Source organism: Schistocerca nitens, chromosome 1, assembly GCF_023898315.1.
Source record: "Schistocerca nitens isolate TAMUIC-IGC-003100 chromosome 1, iqSchNite1.1, whole genome shotgun sequence".
Classification (NCBI taxonomy): Eukaryota; Metazoa; Arthropoda; class Insecta; order Orthoptera; family Acrididae; genus Schistocerca; species Schistocerca nitens.
In genome coordinates, this window is record NC_064614.1 from 124,147,279 (window position 1) to 124,167,904 (window position 20,626).

Consider the following 20,626-nt stretch of genomic DNA (forward strand, 5'->3'; position numbering starts at 1 on the left):
CCGAAGGACACACGAACTGCTTCCCAACATAAAAGAACGACTAGAACTCACCTATATCAAACCAACAAGGGGACTGCTGCACTTTCTTACTGGGCACGGACCCTATCCGACATATCTTTGTCGGTTCGGGAAAAGGGCAACACCAGCGTGTGACTGTGGAGCAGTGCTGGGCACTCCAGACCATGTGGTGTACGAGTGTCCCCTCTTCGACGATGTTGCACAACAACTTAGGGAACAATTGCCGAACAACGACACGTACCACTTGCTCAGGCACGAAAACACATTCAATATCTTGAACCACCTAACAAACAAAATATCGAGTAAAGTCCTCAGAGAATATCTTGAGAACAATCGATAAATAAATAAACACCAGACTTGTCGCGTACGCCCCCCGGTTCCGCCGGGACGTGGACTTGGCCAGCCGCCTCACGGCTGGAATCCGCCAGGTTTTCGGAATAGGTTGGGGGGTAGTACATCACCACCGGACTTGACTACGCACCGAAAACGACATTAGACATAAGATTAGTTATAAAATCAAACTAGGGTAATAGAATTAGTATAGAACTGCAGCGAATACGTCATCGGCCAGCCCAGTGCCAGGGGCACTCCCACTGGGATTAGCTCAGTGGGAACGGCCAAAAAGTAGGTTTGTATCTATCCTGGCACATTTGTAACGCTGCAGGTAGAATAGTCACAATAACAACAACCATTAGCAAGTAGTATCACAATTAAAACAAGCTAAAATTAATGAATATTATACAAACAGTAACATAGTATAGTGAGTATGGTAGATTAACCTCCATAGTGGTGATAGAGTATAGCAAGAAAAGCCTGTAGTGTTAAACATCAAATTGCTGCAGATAGAACTTAGACATAGTTAAATATATGACCTACTAATGTATTTAGGTAGTAGGTTACATTGTAACATGATAATGATGAAATAAAGAATTTTTTTAAAAAAAAAAAAAAGTTAGTTAGAAACTACATCGTGCACACACTTTATTCAACATGTAAACGTCACTTCGTCACTATGTTCGGATTTACGTTATGACGTGTTCCATATTTCTGCCATAATTGGTGATGATGTGGCGCAGACGAATAGCGAAATTCTGCATGACCCGCTGAAGTGTCGGTAAATCGACGCTATCGATGATCTCCTGAATGGCTATTTTCAGCTCAGCAATGGTTTAGGGGCTATTGCTGTACACCTTGTCTTTAATATAGCCCCACAAAAAGGAGTCGCATGTGTTCAGATCCGAAGAATATGGCGGCCAATCGAGGACCAGAGCCAGAATGCAATCCCCAAAGTGCTCCTCGTCACTTTGAGTAATGAGGATGAAATCATCTTCCAAAACATTCACGTACTGTTCGGTAGTCACCGTGCCATCACGGAATATCGCACCGATTATTCAGTGACAGGACATTGCACACCACACAGTCACCCGTTGACGGTGAAGAGACTTCTCGATCGCGAAATGCGGATTCTCTGTCCCCAAATGAGCCGATTTTGCTTAATGATGAGCCCATCCAAATGAAAGTGGGTTTCGTCGCTAAACCAAACTATACAGCGCATGCGAATCCCCATCACGCCCCTCGGCCAACCGTGCAGTTTGTACGTCCTAACACAAACCGTTCAGAAGTTATGACGATTTTATTTCATGTAGTTCAATAACTGTCACCCTGTAAATACGCTGTGAAACAGAATTAAAAGATTACTTATTACAAACCCTAGAATTGCCTCTGAATCCCTCATTTAAGTTTGAAATTTGGCTCAAAGCTGCCTGCAATCACTTTCTATAATGAAGCAAAAGCATTGCTCGGCTCGGCAACTTCCGAAGAAAAGGCCACAGCTCGGAACTTTATGCTCGGTGTAAAGTGAGTTAATGACATCGTATCGGCTAATGATATTGCATTTCAACAGAATTCTTCCCAACGTCACCGTGGTCGTGTCACCCGATGAGATTCTCGTCAAAGGCCCTCCTACCCATATTTCATCCCTTCTTTTGATGTTGTGGCGGGGCGGGTTGGTCTCTCACTGTCTTTTAAGTAATCAGTCCACCCACCTGGGTAGGTTTCAGGTTGTCCGCCCCTTCACTCTGCGATGGTAGATACTGGTTTAGCCAACGACAGCAGCGTTGACGAAAAATCGTCTAAATCCCTACTATGTAAAGGCTATACAGCTCCAGTCCATGGGCAGTAGCTGAAAGTTAATTAAACTCTCTAGCGTTCGGTATCCTTGCATGAACCGTTTGAAAAAAAATGTCTAAAATTTCCATTAAATTGATTTATAGTCTCTAAAAAAGTAAAATGTCTATCAAGTCCGTATTTAATATCCCAACATCAATTACGGGATGTTAGTGACTGTCGCTTTTATAAGTTCACAACCGATAGCAGCAAGAAGATATTTAGTCCGGTCTGATATTTTGAACGTCCTAAACCGTCAGTGACCCACGGCTACTTGCGAGTTAATACAGTCAGTATTTCAGTAGGCTTTTCGTAAAGAAGTGGTCGCCATAATGTCTTGTTATGTGAACGAAAGAAGCCATGTGGAGTTTATGGACGATATGAAATGTTCACACGCGTATATCTCCAAAAATAAATCACTCACAAAACTTTCACAAAATACTAAACTCTGCTACCGTTTTTCATCAACGACACAAGAACCACTCAAAATGTGTGAATTTCTTCATTTTGCTACAAACCTGATCAACGTCGTTTAACTTAGGTGTTTACGAGAAGATGACACCCGAGCGACTATCTCGACTCACAGATGGAGGCACAAAACGCAAGTCAAACGCGCGGAAAGTGCTGAAATCCTATTGGCCAGTATGTTAAGCAGCCAATCAGATCATCTCGAGCACTTCTATACTCGTGGTATTTCTAACGGCAGCCAATCAGATTACCAAAAGTAATTTAGGCTTGAAATCTCGTAATTCTGAAACTAAAAAAAAAAAAAAAAACATTTCATGGAAAGAAAATACGATTCCTCTCCACAAAATAAATTACTAATAGATTTATACTCAACGCCACTTCTGCTGCCTTTTACAAAATGAGCTCATTCGGGCATTCGTCTCAAATTTTCCTACTGCACAACAAAATGGTTAAAATGGCTCTAAGCACTATGGGTCTTAACATCTGATGTCATCAGTGCCCGAGACTTAGAACTACTTAATCCTAACTAACCTAAGTACATCACACAAATCCATTTCCCGAGGCAGGATTCGAACCTGCGACCGTAGCAGCAACGCGGTTCCGGACTGAAGCGCCTAGAACCGCTCGGCCACAGAGGCCGGCTGCTGCACAACAACTTTCTCGCACATACATTTACATAGTTTTAACAAAATATTACATTCTCACTTTACGTATGTCCCCTATTCACTCTCTGTCTGCAAAACACTCGCACGCAACCAAAACACGATGGAATAATAATTTCCCTAAGTACTTTTAATCACGCCAGAAATCTGTGGTAATGAAACAAAAGAAAATGGCAGATAATTTGATTATGTGAACCTATCCTCTTGGTTGTAGTTTTAGTTGATACCACAGATGAATACATTACTGTCTCAACTCTGTTTCACAATGACAGCGTGGTTATTATGTGTTTCAGGTAAAAATGTATACCTCCAATAGTATTGAAGTTATTCATTTGGAATTTTAACTGTATGGTTGCGTTATCTATAGAATTTTATATAAAAAATATTAAAAAGATTGATAAATATTTAATAGCTCTTCTTCAGATTCATAGAGAGTATGTGTAAACATATCGCACGCAGAATTAGGCAAGTCTACGGCTCGCTCGGTCCATTAGCCAGTGTCAGCTGCGCCAGCGTGAGAACCAACATCTGGTCTTCTCCCGGCTCCACCGCAAGCTACGCTTTCAATGCAAGATGACAACTCGTAATAATCTGCTACGTTACAATGTATCTGCGATGGAGGTCAAAACAGTGTGGCCCAGCGTTGAAATCACGCAATTTTCTTTCGGTTGGCCGAGGAAAAGCAGCGCGCCGAATGGACACGAAAGGGCCTCAGGGGTGACATAAAAGGCGTCAATGAAATCATACCTTGTCTTGCAGCGTCGATTCCGACACGTATGCTCGAAAATGACAGTTCGCAGTGCGATGAAGAGCAGGAACATCTTCTCGACAACCTTTCACACTCCTGACAATCTCGGACGTATCAGCCTTTCTCCAAGGACATTGTACGGCTGCAACCGCACTGAAAGTGGCCGCATCCGTTTGGAGTGCAGCACGATCGCAGTTTTTGCTCTCGTGTACACCTTGGGACCACTAAGGGTCTATTCAAAACATTCAACGAAATCTGAGCGTGATTCGAAGTAGCAAAGGGTACTTATGCTCTTTCAGCCCTCCTGTTTTCAGCAAAACCCATCCAAGGAATGTCGAAGGGGCTGCCTAACCCTCAGGCGTTACAACAGTTCCCAAGCTCACGTAATGTCGAAATTTCTGAACGTACTTTTGTAAATTTATAAATTAGTGGTAAGTTCCAAGGGACCAAACTGCTGAGGTCATCGGGCCCTAAGCTTACACACTACTCAATGTAACTAAAACTGACTTACGCTAAGGACAACACACACAGCCATGCCCCAGGGAGGACTCGAACCTCCGGCGGGAGGAACCGCGCGAACCGTTACAAGGCGCCCAAGACCACTTACGCTAAGGACAACACACACAGCCATGCCCCAGGGAGGACTCGAACCTCCGGCGGGAGGAACCGCGCGAACCGTGACAAGGCGCCCAAGACCGCGCGGCTACCCCGCGCGACCGAACGTACATTTGTAACGTGCTCCACAAAGGTACACAGGTGCCACAAAGCGTGCTGTCGAACTGCTGGGTCAGAGGGGAGGGGGGTCTTAGAAGGACCATCTGCCGTTTAATCTACGCATCATCGCGCCACAGGAGGAGCAATGAAAAAAGCATAGGCACTCTGTCCCACTTCAGATCATGTTTCAATTTCGTTGAATTGTTTTGAACGATCCTTGGTCTTTGGAATCTGTACACAAGAGCAAAAATTCAGTCGCTCTACACTCCAAAGCAGTGCGATCACCTTCAATGGGAAAAGCAGTAGTGATTGCCGGCGTTCCCCAAGGTAGTGTTATACGCACTTTGCTGTTCCTTATCTATATAAACGATTTGGGAGACAGTCTGAGCAGCCGTCTTAGACTGTTTGCAGATTACGCTGTCGTTGATCGACTAGTAAAGTCATCAGAAGATCACAACAAATTGCAAAACGGTTCTGAAAACATATGTGTAAGGTGCGAAAATGGTCAATTCACCGTAAATAACGAAAAGTGTGAGGTCATCCATATGAGTGCCAAAAGGAATCCGTTAAACTTCTGTTACACGATCGATCAGTCAGCCGTAAATCAACTAAATACCTACGAATTACAATTACGGCCGGCGGGAGAGGCCGAGCGGTTCTAGGCGCTACAGTCTGGAAGCGCGCGACCGCTACGGTCGCAGGTTCAAAACCTGCCTCGGGTATGGATGTGTGTGATGTCCTTAGGTTAGTTAGGTTTAAGTAGTTAGAAGTTCTATGGGACTGATGACCTCAGAAGTTAACTCCCATAGTGCTCAGAGCCATTTGAACCATTTTACCATTACGAACAACTTAAATAGGAAGGAACACATAGAAAATGTTGTGGGGAAGACTAACCAAAGACTGTGTTTTATTGGCAGGACACTTAGAAAATGTAACAGATCTACTAAGGAGACTGTCTACACTACGCTTGTCTGTCCTCTTTTATAGAATACTGCTGCGCCGACCTTGCATCCATCAGCGCGTTTTTCATGACATGCATTAAAAAGGGGGTGGGGGGGTGGGGGGGGCGTTGCTATACGTCCAACCTAAAAAGAATTGCAAAAGCAAAATTCGCTACTTATTCTTGAGCTACATCAACAACACCCATTTTAAAGATATACTTTTAGCACACTCTCAGCAATACAACGCACTTTCAGGCACGTCTTTGACTTTTACTCACGAGATAAAATGCGAAAATAAGGTCCTGAACTTGAAAATACTGAATACGACATTCATTCGGAAGGTGACATTCACTCCTAAGACTTAATTTTTTGTGTTAAGTTTAATTGAAAAATTTAAAACATATACGGAATTTGGTCGAATAAGTCATTAAAATGATGAATATTTTTTCAGTATTTTAAAATATGAAGTAACTGACTACATTTCAACAATTTGAAAAGGTGGGTCTTCCCTTCTGCTCCCGCCCCCTCCCCAACACCGGTTTTGCATTGCAAGGGTTAAGATTTACGATCACTACTTCGTCTTCGATACTATGGAACAAATCTCATCTGCTCCAAGTTTGGTTCCCGATTTTCAGATGAGGTAGTATGGAGCAAAGCAAGAAACCCAATGTCCAGTCAACGCGGGCTCTAATCCACATGTCTTAAGAGCTGTCAGCGCTTGTTCAACGCGTGCCTATGAAATATCGCCTCGGTTGTGCGACTGTATTCCTCATTTTCTGTCAGAAAGGTCATCGAGTAAAAGAGAAGTAATATCTGTTGTCCTCCAAGGAAGTGTTATAGGCCCTGTATTGTCCCTGATCTATATTTACGACAGAAGAGACAATCAGAGAAGCCCTCTTAGACTGTTTGCAGATGATGCTGTCATTTACCGTCTTGTAAAGTCATCAGCTGACCAAAACGAATTGCAAAATTATTTAGGTAAGATATCTGTATGGTGCGAAAAGTGGCAGTTGACCCTGAATAAAGAAAAGTCTGAAGTTATTCACATGTGTACTAAAAGGAATTCGCTAAATTTCGATTACGCGATAAGTCACACAAATCTGAAGGCTGTAAATTCAACTAAATACTTAGGAATTACAATTACAAATAAGCTAAATTGGAACAATCACATAGATAATGTTGTGGGTAGAGCAAACCAAAGACTGCGATTCATTGGAAGAACACTTAGAAGGTGCAACATGTCTACTAAAGAAACAGCTTACACCACGCTTGTCCGCCCTATCCTGGAGTATTGCTGTGCGGTGTGAGATCCACATGAGGTGCGACTGACGGATGACAACGAAAAAGTTCAAAGAAGGGTAGCTCGTTCTGTATTATCGCAAAATATGGGAAACAGTGCCACAGACATGATACCTGAATTGGAGTGACAATCATGAAAACAAAGGTGTTTTTCGTTGCGACGGGACCTTCTCATGAAATTTCAATCACCACTTTACTCCTCCGGTTGCGACAACATTCTCTTGGCACCCACATACATAGGGAGAAATGATCATCACGATCAAATAAGAGAAATCAGGGCTCGCACAGAAAAATTTAAGTGCTTGTTTTTCGTGCGCGCCGTTCGAAAGTGGAACGGTAGATGATGATGATGATGTTTGGTTTGTGGGGCGCTCAACTACGCGGTTATCTGCGCCCATACAAATTCCCAACCTTTGCTCACTCCAATCGTGCCACTTTGATGAATGATGAGGACAGCACAAACACCCAGTCATCTCGAGGCAGGTGAAAATCCTTGACCCCGCTGGGAATCGAACCCGGGACCCCGTGCCCGGGAAGCGAGAACGCGACATCGAGACCACGAGCTACGGACAGGAACAGAAGAGAGACAGCATGAAGGTGCTTCATTAAATCCTCTGTCAGGCACCTTATTGTGAATAGCAGAGATGGAGATGTAGATGAAGATGAAGACATGTTTCACATTAGTGAAGATGAACAAGTGCTTATAGCTCTTAAGGTATGCGTTTTACAGTTCATTTTACAACACTTTTGTGCTTTGAATAATCGTTCCTGTCCTATCCCTGAATACTGACCGTTCCTACTGCGACATCTTGCATATACGCAAGTTGGCCTCTCTTCGTTACTTCTTGTGCCACAACACGATGAAGTCCGAAAATGACTACTAAAGATCATAGATGACTGAGCTGGCATATTAAGACTGTGATGTGTGCTTCTTAGTGAGCAGAGTGGCAAATGCAATTACAGCAGCTTTATTGAAATGCGTCAAGGGCGCTCATACACGCATATGGCAAATGGTAAATCGGTTTTTAGCACCTACATGTGAGCTGAAGCGAGAATGATAGCCACGGCACTTATAATGACTGCGTGTAGTTACACTGGGTGTCAAATATTCCGAAATGGTATTTACAAATTCTACAACCATACGCATTATCCTGTATCTTTGATACTTGGTAGCAAATCACTTCATTGTATATCTGAAGTATAATTTACAACTCATTTATCAAGTCATGCTTTTGTGTGTGTCAGCAATATCAAAATAATTAACAACGGAAGCAGCGTTTAGACTGGCAAATTCAATTAGACGATCATCACTGCAATAGGTGACGGGCACTCATACGAATGGTGGAACTAGTGCGTTGACAGGAATGTGCAACGGAGTGTCTATTTGCCTTGAGTTTCTGAAATCACAATTCTCATCGTTCAGCTATGTTGAATTTGGTGCTGAGTTGCACTGGATCAGAAGTTGTTCAAAGACGTGTAGGAAATTTGCTAAAGCGAAGTGCTAAGAGTACAGTCATTAATTTTGTTTAAATTTTAGGTGTAAATTTCGGGCGGGGGTAGATCTTTATTTTTTGACTAGACTTAGAGGTTCGAAGTTAAATTAACTCGTGCCTGTCATACGCAGTTTAGGTAGTTAATTAGATCTTTCGAAAGTAAGTTTAAAAGTTTGTTTACATTTGCGTTTAGTTACGTATAAGTACAGGCTACGAAACTTCAGTGATCTTGTGCCAAGTTATTCTCTGCTTTTGTGTAAATTTTCTAATTTTTTGTGTAAATTTTTCTATCAAACCATGCGTGACAAATGTGGTGGTTGCCGGAGAAATCTGAAGGATGGGGTGTTCTGTGAAGACTGTTGGTTATGGTTTCACTGGGGCGAATGTAGCGGCGAGGAAATGCGGATAGATAATGAGGCTCTTCCATGACAATATAGGTTATGTAGAAAGGACAGAAAAATCACTGAACATAGGACAATGATTTGTGCCGTTATGTCTGAATTAGAAAACGTGGATTTGGAATTATGTAGGCTAAGGGAGGAAAAAGAGATGGGGTGCTGGGAAATGGTAACAAGCAATATTTTGGAGTAACTCAACACTTAGGTAAAAATTATTCACTGCTCAAAAGAAAGTGATCAGAATAATGCGTGTGGCTCATGGGTGGACATATTGTAGGCATCTCTTTAAAAGGATAGGAATTCTTACAACAGCCTCATAGTATATTTACGTAGTAACAAAATTTCTTCTGAACAACATGGACCAGTTTAAAAACAACAGTGACATTCATGATTACAATACGAGAAGAAAGAAGGACTTACACTGACCTCTACTTAACCTATCTTTGGCACAGAAAGGGGTAAAACGCGCTGCTGTAAAACGTTCGATAAATTACCAGATGGAATAAAATTTCCAACGGACAGCATCAATATTTTCAAGAATAAATTGAAATCATATCTCCTTGACAACTTCTTCTATACCATAGATGAATTCTTGTGTAGGAATAAATAAATCTATAGGTATAATATATGCATTTTGTGCCATTTGAGGGAATGGGGTAGGTAATAAAAAATTTAAGCTTTAAAAAAAATTTAAAAATTCATGTGTGCATTTGTTTTTCGCTTAACACGTTCTACATCATAACGGTTACAATGAGATTGATTAGTGGAAGACTTAACTAACTAACTACTTTGATTACACAATGTCAGACACAGCTGCAATAATAACAATTGTAGATCTCGGGGCTATAAATAATGGTAAGAGACAACGCGGTTGTTTCGAGAAATTACAGAGTAAAGTTTCAACAAAATGTAATAAATAAGGTAGTTCAAATACATCCCTTACGATTTTTTATTCATTTTTTTTTCAAATGTTTCTGGAGTTGCGACATAGTATTAAAACTCTAAATTGTATCCAAAAATTTTTTGCTTAAAAAGACGTCAAGGGGTACTTAACATTGTTTACTTGCAGATTGAATTTGCCTGACATGGATTAAAATTCACTTAACACTCTTTATTTACAGGGCGAATTAACGATACATAACTGCGAAACCTCTGAAAAATATGCATTTAAAAGATCCGAATTGTTACAGTTAATGATACTACGATTTGCATTACTACGTTTTGAAATAATGAGGTACAAACATGTCAATAAGTAGTATGTGATGTAAAGGACGTCCCTTAACATTTCTGTCATCACACTGGCGTAAATCACGTGAACATTGGTAAGGGGTACGACTTAACGTTGTTTACTTGCTTAACTAATTATTCACATTTCCATGATTAGCAACATCCGCAGAAGGTCATTTGCGTACAGGATCTTTATCTGAGCCGTAGTTATTGACATCAACCTCGTACTTCCTCAAACCGCCCGTGAAAGCCATTAACCTCGCATGAAAACCGCACACGTTACTACTGTTCAAATGTGTATGAAATCTTACGGGAAAATGTTCAAATGTGTGTGAAATCTTATGGGACTTAACTGTTAAGGTCATTAGACCCTAAGCTTACACACTACGTAACCTAAATTATCCTAAGGACAAACACACACACCCATGCCCGAAGGAGGACTCGAACCTCCGCCGGGATCTACTATTGTTAGCCACACTTTTTGGCACTTACCACTGGTTACATGCACACATCCTGACAATGTTCCCAGTAGTGAGATTCTGAACTGTTCACTCGATTAGATCAAGTATGAAAGCAGCTTACCCTACTAGCAATCTCCGTTTAAATTTAGAGCTACTCTGGCACGAAATACACTCCTGGAAATTGAAATAAGAACACCGTGAATTCATTGTCCCAGGAAGGGGAAACTTTATTGACACATTCCTGGGGTCAGATACATCACATGATCACACTGACAGAACCACAGGCACATAGACACAGGCAACAGAGCATGCACAATGTCGGCACTAGTACAGTGTATATCCACCTTTCGCAGCAATGCAGGCTGCTATTCTCGCATGGAGACGATCGTAGAGATGCTGGATGTAGTCCTGTGGAACGGCTTGCCATGCCATTTCCACCTGGCGCCTCAGTTGGACCAGCGTTCGTGCTGGACGTGCAGACCGCGTGAGACGACGCTTCATCCAGTCCCAAACATGCTCAATGGGGGACAGATCCGGAGATCTTGCTGGCCAGGGTAGTTGACTTACACCTTCTAGAGCACGTTGGGTGGCACGGGACACATGCGGACATGCATTGTCCTGTTGGAACAGCAAGTTCCCTTGCCGGTCTAGGAATGGTAGAACGATGGGTTCGATGACGGTTTGGATGTACCGTGCACTATTCAGTGTCCCCTCGACGATCACCAGTGGTGTACGGCCAGTGTAGGAGATCGCTCCCCACACCATGATGCCGGGTGTTGGCCCTGTGTGCCTCGGTCGTATGCAGTCCTGATTATGGCGCTCACCTGCACGGCGCCAAACACGCATACGACCATCATTGGCACCAAGGCAGAAGCGACTGTCATCGCTGAAGACGACACGTCTCCATTCGTCCCTCCATTCACGCCTGTCGCGACACCACTGGAGGCGGGCTGCACGATGTTGGGGCGTGAGCGGAAGACGGCCTAACGGTGTGCGGGACCGTAGCCCAGCTTCATGGAGACGGTTGCGAATGGTCCTCGCCGATACCCCAGGAGCAACAGTGCCCCTAATTTGCTGGGAAGTGGCGGTGCGGTCCCCTACGGCACTGCGTAGGATCCTACGGTCTTGGCGTGCATCCGTGCGTCGCTGCGGTCCGGTCCCAGGTCGACGGGCACGTGCACCTTCCGCCGACCACTGGCGACAACATCGATGTACTGTGGAGACCTCACGCCCCACGTGTTGAGCAATTCGGCGGTACGTCCACCCGGCCTCCCGCATGCCCACTATACGCCCTCGCTCAAAGTCCGTCAACTGCACATACGGTTCACGTCCACGCTGTCGCGGCATGCTACCAGTGTTAAAGACTGCGATGGAGCTCCGTATGCCACGGCAAACTGGCTGACACTGACGGCGGCGGTGCACAAATGCTGCGCAGCTAGCGCCATTCGACGGCCAACACCGCGGTTCCTGGTGTGTCCGCTGTGCCGTGCGTGTGATCATTGCTTGTACAGCCCTCTCGCAGTGTCCGGAGCAAGTATGGTGGGTCTGACACACCGGTGTCAATGTGTTCTTTTTTCCATTTCCAGGAGTGTATTTCATGACTGCATCGCTATGTTTCATGAGGACAATACTCAACGCCCGGCGCTACAAACATGGCCATAGTGTTCACTCGATTACGCAGGACTGTACAGCTCTACATTCTACCCCGAATCAGGAAAAGGACCTCTTTGCAGCAAGAACTGGAGGGACCACATAGATAAAGTTGTGCGGAAGGCGAATAGAACACTGTGTTTTATTGGCAAAACACTTACAAGGTGCAACAAATCTACTAAAGAGACTGCCAACACTACTCTTGTCCCCCACCTTGTGGAGGGTAGCTGCGCGGTATAGGATCCTTACCAGGTAGGAGCGACGGGAGATACTGAAAAAGTTCGAAGAAGGGCAATTCTGTTTGAATTATCGCGAAATATGAGTGAAACTGTCACGGATGTGATACTGGAGTTCGGTTGGAAATCAGGATAACGACGTTTCCCATTGCAGGGAGATCTTTTCACGAAATTTCAATCACCAACTTTCTCCTCGGAATGCGAAAATATTTTGTGCACTCCCACCTACATAGGGAGAAATGACCATCGTGATAAGATAAGAGAATTAGAAGCTCGCACAAAAAGATTTAGGTGTTTATTTTTCTCAAGTACTATTCCAGAGTGCAACAGTAGACAAATAATCTGAAAACAATTCTGAGTACGCTTTGCCAAGAAATTAGGTGTGAATTGCAGAGTAGTCACGTAGATGTAGATCAGAAACATTGTTGTTGCTACCACTGGATCAGCAACAGCGAACCAGATATTACTTCTTCTCTCAAAGGATATATGACAATGAAGTTATTATAACACATTATACCACAGAAGGAACAAAAGAAAAAAGATTCAGCTCTCACCTCTTGCGAACCTGCCCTGACAGATCAAAAAGATGGAGCGAGCCTTGTCACCAGTACGCTCTAATCCTTTAGAGCAATAGGAAGACGTGGATGTTCTATTCCCCCAGTTGTGTAAGATCGCCAACCACTACCTGACAATTCCAGCGAGATCAGTGTCCTCCAAGCTAGTATTTTCTACGTCAAGTAACAGATTATCAGCGAAACGATTCGATAAAATATTAATAAAAATGTCGTGTGACTAGGGCCTCCCATCGGGAAAACCGTTCGCCGGGTGGAAGTCTTTCGATTTGACGCCACTTCAGCGACTTGCGCGTCGATGGGGATGAAATGCTGATGATTAGGACAACACAACACCCAGTCACTGAGCGGAGAAAAGCTCCGACCCAGCCGGGAATCGAACCCGGGCCCTTAGGATTTGACATTTTGTCGCGCAGACCACTCAGCTACCGGAGGCGGACGATAAAATATTGATTTCGAGTGACTGTACGGAGGAAGAATGGGAAGTTTAGATAAGATTTAAATTAATTTCTTTTGGGTTTCAGCCAGCTGCTTCTCTGATAACCTGCTCTTTAATTTCATATTTCAAATTCCAAATTTTTAAACATTGCTATCTGTGATGTGAATAAAAACATTGCTCGGTTTACTGCTCCTGTTAACCTATTTAAAATCCTTAAAAATCGATTATTTCTCACTGCTACAAACAGATTTTTAAAAAAAGAGCTCGAAAGACTGGAGGAGATAGAGAGTATGTACTCTAATCTTTTTAACTAAGGTAAGTATCGATAGCTCAAGGTATCGATACTGCTCTTTCGGTACTATTATGATTTGGATACGTCTCTTACGATAATTCTCATGAGTAATGTATCAATAGTTTACGATTTCTGTCGTGTCCGTAGCTGTGTTTACTAAATTTTGTGTCCTGTATGCTCTCAGTTATCACACATTCAGCCTAGCGACCCATGAATCAAAGTTGCTGACAACAATAATACACAGAAGAATGGAAAAGCGAATTGAGGATCTGTTAGATGACGTTTACTTTGGCTTTCTGGAAGGTAAATGCACCATAGAGGAGGTTCAGACGTTGCGTTTGATACTGAGAACAAGACTACGGAAAAATTCGTAGGATTTGTCAACCTAGAAAAGAGTTCGACGGTACAGAATGGTGCCAAATTTTCGAATCTCTGAGAAAAGTAGGAGTAAGCTGTAGGAAAAGACGGGTCATACAAAACATTTAGAAGAACCAAGAGGTACAGTAAGGCTTGAAGAACCAGACGGGCATTAAACATTTTGTAAGACAGGGCTGCAGACTTTGGTCCCTCCGTTCAATCTATACATCGAAGAAGCAGTGACGAAAATAAAAGAAACGTTTAAGGTCAAAGGACATCAAAGATAAAATTTGCTGATTACATTGCGATCTTCTACATCTACATCTAAGTTAATACTCTGCTATTCACAATAAAGTGCCTGGCAGAGGGTTTAATGAACCACCTTCAAGCTGTCTCTCTAACGTTCCACTCTCGAACGGCACGCGCGAAAAACGAGCACTTAAATTATTCTGTGCGAGCCCTGATTTCTCTTATTTTATCGTGATGATCATTTCTCCCTTTGTAGGTGGGTGCCAATGGAATGTTTTCGCTATCAGAGGAGAAAACTAGTGACTGTAATTTCATGAGAAGATCCCGTTGCAACGAAAAGCGCCTTTTTTTTAAAATGACTGCCACTCCAATCCACGTATCATGTCTGTGGCCCTATCACCCCTATTTCGCAAAGATACAAAACGAGCTGCTCTTCTTTGAATTTTTTAGATGTTACCCGTCAGTCCCACCTGATGCGGATCCCACACCGCACAGCAATACTCCAGAATAGGGCGGACAAGCGTGGTGTAAGCAGTCTCTTTAGTAGACCTGTTGCACCATCTAAGTTTTCTGCCAATGAATCGCATTATTTGGTTTGCTCTACTCACGACATTATGTGATCGTTCCAGTTTAGCTTATTTGTAATTGTAATCCCTAAGTTTTTAGTTGAATTTACTGCCTTCAGATATGTGTGGCTCACCGCATAATTGAAATTTAGCGGATTCCTTCACACTTTTCTTTATTCAAGGACAATTACCACTTTTCGCACCATACAGATATCTTATCTAAATCATTTTACAATTCGTTTTGGTCATCTCATGACTTAACAAGACGGTAAATGACAGCATCTTCTGCAAACAGTTTAAGGCGGCTGCTTACATTATTTCCCGTGTCGTTAATATAGATCAGGATCAACAGAGAGCCTACAACACTTCATTGGGAAACGCCGGATATTTCTTCTGTTTTACTCGATGACTTCCCGTCTATTACTACGAACTGTGACCTTTCTGACAGGAAATCATGAATCCAGTCGCACAGCTGAGGCGATATTCCACAGGCACGCAGTTTGGTTAGAAGACGCTTGTGAGGTTCAAATGGTTCAAATGGTTCTGAGCACTATGGGACTTAACATCTATGGTCATCAGTCCCCTAGAACTTAGAACTATTTAAACCTAACTAACCTAAGGACATCACACAACACCCAGTCATCACGAGGCAGAGAAAATCCCTGACCCCGCCGGGAATCGAACCCGGGTACCCGGGCGCGGGAAGCGAGAACGCTACCACACGACCACGAGCTGCGGACTACGCTTGTGAGGAAAGGTGTCGAAAGTCTTCTGAAAATCTAAAAATATGGTATCAATTTGACATCCCCTGTCGATAGCACTCATTACTTCATGAGTATAAAGAGCTAGTTGTATTTCACAAGAACGATATTTCAGTGAAAGAGAAGAAGAATTAAACGACATGTCGAACAGAATGAACAATGTAGTGAGTAAAATATACGGAGTGACAGTAAACTGAAGGAAGACCTAATTAATGAAGAGCAGCAAACAGGAGAGTAGTGGTAAACTTAACATCAAAACCGGCGACTGCGAAGCAGCCAAATTTACGAATTTTGCTACCTTTGAAGCAAAGTGTCGCATGACGGCTGAAAGAAGGATGAGACAAAAAAAAACATACTAGCACTGGCAAAAAGGGCATTCCTGGCCAAGAGAAGTTTTGTAGTATTAAACATTTGACAGGATTTCAGAAATAAATTTCTGAGAATGTACGTTTGGAACGCAGCACTGTATGGTAGTGAGTTGTGGACAGCGGTAAAATAGGAAAAGAAAAGAATCGAAGTGTTTGAGAGAATGTTGAAAATTAGGTGAACAGATGAGACAAGGATTGAGGAGCGTCTCTGCAGAATCGGCGAAGAAAGGAGTATGTGGAGAACAAGAAGACAGAACGACACTGCATGGCATCATGGACAACTACCGTGGCACTACAGGGAGCTGTAGAGGGCAAAAACTTCAGAGGAGGCAGAGATTAGAATGCATCCAACAAACAATTCAGGACATAAGGTGTAAGTACTACTTTGGCTAGAAGAGGTTAGCACATGAGAAGAATTTGTGGGAGGCCCCATCGAACCAATCAGGTGTTTGACAACCACCTCCTCTGCCCACTCACACACTCACAAAAAAAGAGATTAAAGAAACAGAGAGAGAGAGTAAAATTAAAAAGCCACACAAATTCAATCATGTACTCTTTCTGCTACACTTTACATGCACAACAAGTAAAATTTCGTCACTTCCTATCCTTTTCAAAGGCCAGCAGTCTAGGACTGGTAGTAGCAGTGCTAGAGGCGTTCTGACCTGTGAGGTGGCGACGTGCCTGCCAGCGCGGAACCAGGAGATGGTGGCGGGGGGCCTGGAACCCGCCGCCTCACAGCGCAGCGTGTAGCGGCGACCCGCCTCCAGGGGGTCACGCGGCACCGTCAACCGCACCCACAGTGGAGACACTGCAACAACAGCACACCGCTTATCTCACATGCCATACTTACTGCCACGATGTAATGTGTCTGTATGAGTATTCTTTTTACTTTACACCCTTGGCTATGTCCTAATACTAACTTACATTGGTGTCAAAATAACATTCACAATCCACATTGTAATGTAACACATCAAGACAAACTAACTGTAGAATACGATACAGCCTTTTAAGGGGGGGTAGCACATCAAACAGGCCGACTTGGAGCAGGAGAGGCACCACAGGACATTTCACTTTCTACTGTCTATACTTTTACAAATAAATTCATAAAACTTTGTCAGCATGACCAGGAAGGATTCAGAATTTACACTCATAGCAGTGGAAGTTCGAAAACATAATGAAGTAATTTTTTTACGTGTGAAATTTCATCATTTTTTTCACTTACTAATGGCAGCATTTGTTGCTATAGGTACACTTTTCTTCATAAGTAAGAGAGATTCTTCGATGAATTTTGCACAGCATACAAACCATACTTAAAGGTGTATGAAACTCTAGAATTTCCAAATCTATTAAAAACTGTGGTAAAAATTGAGGTAATTAACTATAAAATTTGTGTTTTTTTCTAAACATGAAGTTTAAAATATAAAAGTTCATTCATTTTTTCATAAATTAAATAAATTCTAGTTTCATACACCTGTGAGTATGGTATGTATGCTGTGCAAAATTCATCGAAGAATCTCTCTAGCTTATGAAGAAAAGTGTACCTATAGTAACAAATGTAGCCATTAGTTAGTGGAAAAATGATGAAATTTCGCACGTAAAAAAAATTATTTCGTTATGTTTTCGAACTTCCACTGCGATGAGTGTGAATCCTGAATCCTTCGTGGTGATGCTGACATAGTTTTATGAATTTATTTGTAAAAGTATAGACACTGGAAATTAAAATGTCCTGAGATGCCTCTTCTGCTCCAAGTCGGCGCGTTTGACGTCCTACCCCCTTAATAAACAAGTTAATCCAGTAAGTACAACATACAAAAATGGTTATTATTGATCCTTTTATTTTCCACTCACTGTGGCTATTGATTCATTATGTTACACTGTAACGGCTCCACGTGAACCGCTACATGGTTCTATGAATGTTAAGAGCAGTGTAGCCAACCACTTTGTAGAGCTTCGAATACAGCTACGTTGGGTCAGAGAGTCGTTAGTGGCGACTGGTTAGCACCCATTGTGAGGTTGGTACAGACAGATGCTGCTCACACTTTCTGAGCCCTTCCGGTCGTCATGTGTGGACCTCGCATTGGAGAGACAATTAGGTTACTCTTCCCTAGGATGCTGGTGAGTACAGATGTTCTGTGTAGTATCTCTGTTTGCTGAGATGAAATGTGTGAGAGCTCTGTTTGAGTTTCCGGCAGTCACTTTGGTTCGTGGCATTGATAACCATGCCGCACCAACTAATTCAGTCAGGGAACTGTGTTAATTTCAGTAATATTCAGTTTATTCGATGAGATGTTTTGTGCAAATGTAACTTGGCGTGAACGAGCGGTGCCACCACATGTTGTACAACTTTAGTTAGTTAAGCGTACTATGTATGAGTGTGTTGTGTGCTTTGTGGAATGCTTGTACTAAATTTTATTAAATTTACCGTCCAACTTTTATTTCATTCCCATGGACTTAGTATCCCATGCTCTGGTGCACCACGTGTGTTTCTTTGTACACCATGAGGCTCCAGTTCGACGCAAACACCTCTCGTGATCGAATTGAAGTCTCAGTTTCATGACGGAGTAGATGTGTTCTTATTTGGTAAACTTATTTACAAAATTACGGAGGTGTACGAAATTTTAGAAGTGGACTTCGTTCTAAAATGGACTTTGTTCTCTGAAACTGACTGTTAAAGGCAGTCGCGCTATGACCTAGTGAGCTTACGTGTGGAATAGGGAATTTTTTTTTCTAAATTCTACCTTTCGTTGTGTGAGTGACCAATCTGAACGTGGTATGTGTGATCTAGATAATATATCCAGTAATTTAGCAGTCTTGCCCCACATGTGTTGGTCCAGATGCTGCGCTGTATAATGTACAATGTGTCGATGCAAGTGCCAGCATCCCAAGTAACTATATTTTAACTCCTGTGTGTGTCTTACTGTTAATGAGAAAAAAATGTGAATTATTGCTAAATTCTTTGTTATTACATCTCACAGTGCCATTCCGCTCCCTAGTTTTGCAACCTGGCGTCAGTTCTCAGCGGGACTCATCAGCAGAAGCAGCATTTCCTAAAGATGGCGAACAGTTGGATCGCCGAAATATCGAGTCAAGTTGATTTTAGGATCCGGTAGCAAACCCGATACAACGTTGCGGCTGTGGTACGGCACAAAAAATAATATTTTTTTAAAAAAATGGCCAATGACATAGGTAATAAAGTAATGCAGCCTACGTGGACCACGTTTCAAATCATAAAACAGTTACGTGCAACGCATGCAAACAGTGCTGACAACATAACACCACAACTGCGAAATACACTGAAGTGTCAGAATTCACGGGATAGCTCCCAATATCGTGTCGGACCTCCTTTTGCCTGGCATAGTGCAGCAATTTTGAGTGGCGTGGACTCAACAAATAGTTGGAAGTCCCCTGTGGAAATACTGAGCCATGCTGTGTCTATAGCCGTCCATAATCGCGAAAGTGTTTGTCACTCCAGCAACTTGTGTACGACCTGACCATTCCATTATGTCACATAAATGTTCGATGGGATTCACGTCTGACGATCTGGGTGGCCAAATCATTCGTTCGAACTGTTCAGAATGTTCTTCAAACCAATCGCGAACAATTGTGGTCCGGTGACACGGTACATTGCCATCCACAAAAATTCCATCGTTCTTTGGGAACTTGAAGTCCGTGAACGGCTTCAGATGCTCTCAGGTGGTTGAGTTGGAGCAGAGGAGCCAGTCCATTTCGGGTAAAGACAGCCCACACCACTACGGAGCCCCCACCAACGTGCACAGTACCTTGTTAACAGCCTGGATCCGTCGCTTCGTGGGGACTGAGCCACACTCGAACCATACCATCAGCTCTTATCACCTGAAATCGGGAATCACCTGATCAGGGCACGGTTTTCTAGTCGTCTAGTGTCCCACCGATGTGGTCACGAACCCAGGAGAGGCGGTCATCTGCTGCGATTGCCCATTATTGCTTAATTTCGTCGCACTGTCTTAAGGGGAATGTTCGTTGTACGTAAGTCCGACATTGATTTCTGCTGTTATTTCATTTAGTGTTGTTTGTGTGTTACGACTGAAACTCTACGCAAACGCCGCTGGTCTCGACTGTTAAGTGAAGGCCTTCGGCCACTGCGTTGTCTGTGGTGGAAAGTAGTGACTGAAGGTTGGTATTCTCAGCACACACTAGACAATGCGTATCTCGGAATGTTCAATTCCCTAACGATTTCCGGAACATAATGTCCCATGCGTTTAGTTTCAAACTGTGTTAACCCCCGTCGTGGGGTCACAATCACCTCGGAAACCTTTTTATAAGAATCATCTGCGTATAAATGATGGCCCTTTTGTGTCCTGAGTACGCGATACTACCGTCATTCGTATATGTTCTCAGCGTTAGCCAATGACTTTTTATCCTCAGTGTACTCGTAACACCTATTTTCGATCTATTGTGTATCTGTATCGATATTTCCATGTCAATTTCTAGTGTTGCTTATGTAGTGTTGTATCTATCATGGAAATTCTTTGACTATGTATAGATATTTCAGTTATGTGAAC

At 42.9% G+C, this 20,626-nt stretch overlaps 1 protein-coding gene across 1 annotated transcript in view; it reads right to left on the minus strand.

Annotated features, from left to right (window-relative positions):
* LOC126203939 (nephrin-like) overlaps positions 1-20,626 on the minus strand; it is a 183,151-nt gene that overhangs the window by 114,921 nt on the left and 47,604 nt on the right. The window contains exon 5 of the mRNA XM_049938675.1: positions 16,748-16,893. Within this exon, the coding sequence (XP_049794632.1) occupies positions 16,748-16,893 (146 nt within the window). The remainder of the gene's footprint in view (positions 1-16,747; positions 16,894-20,626) is intronic.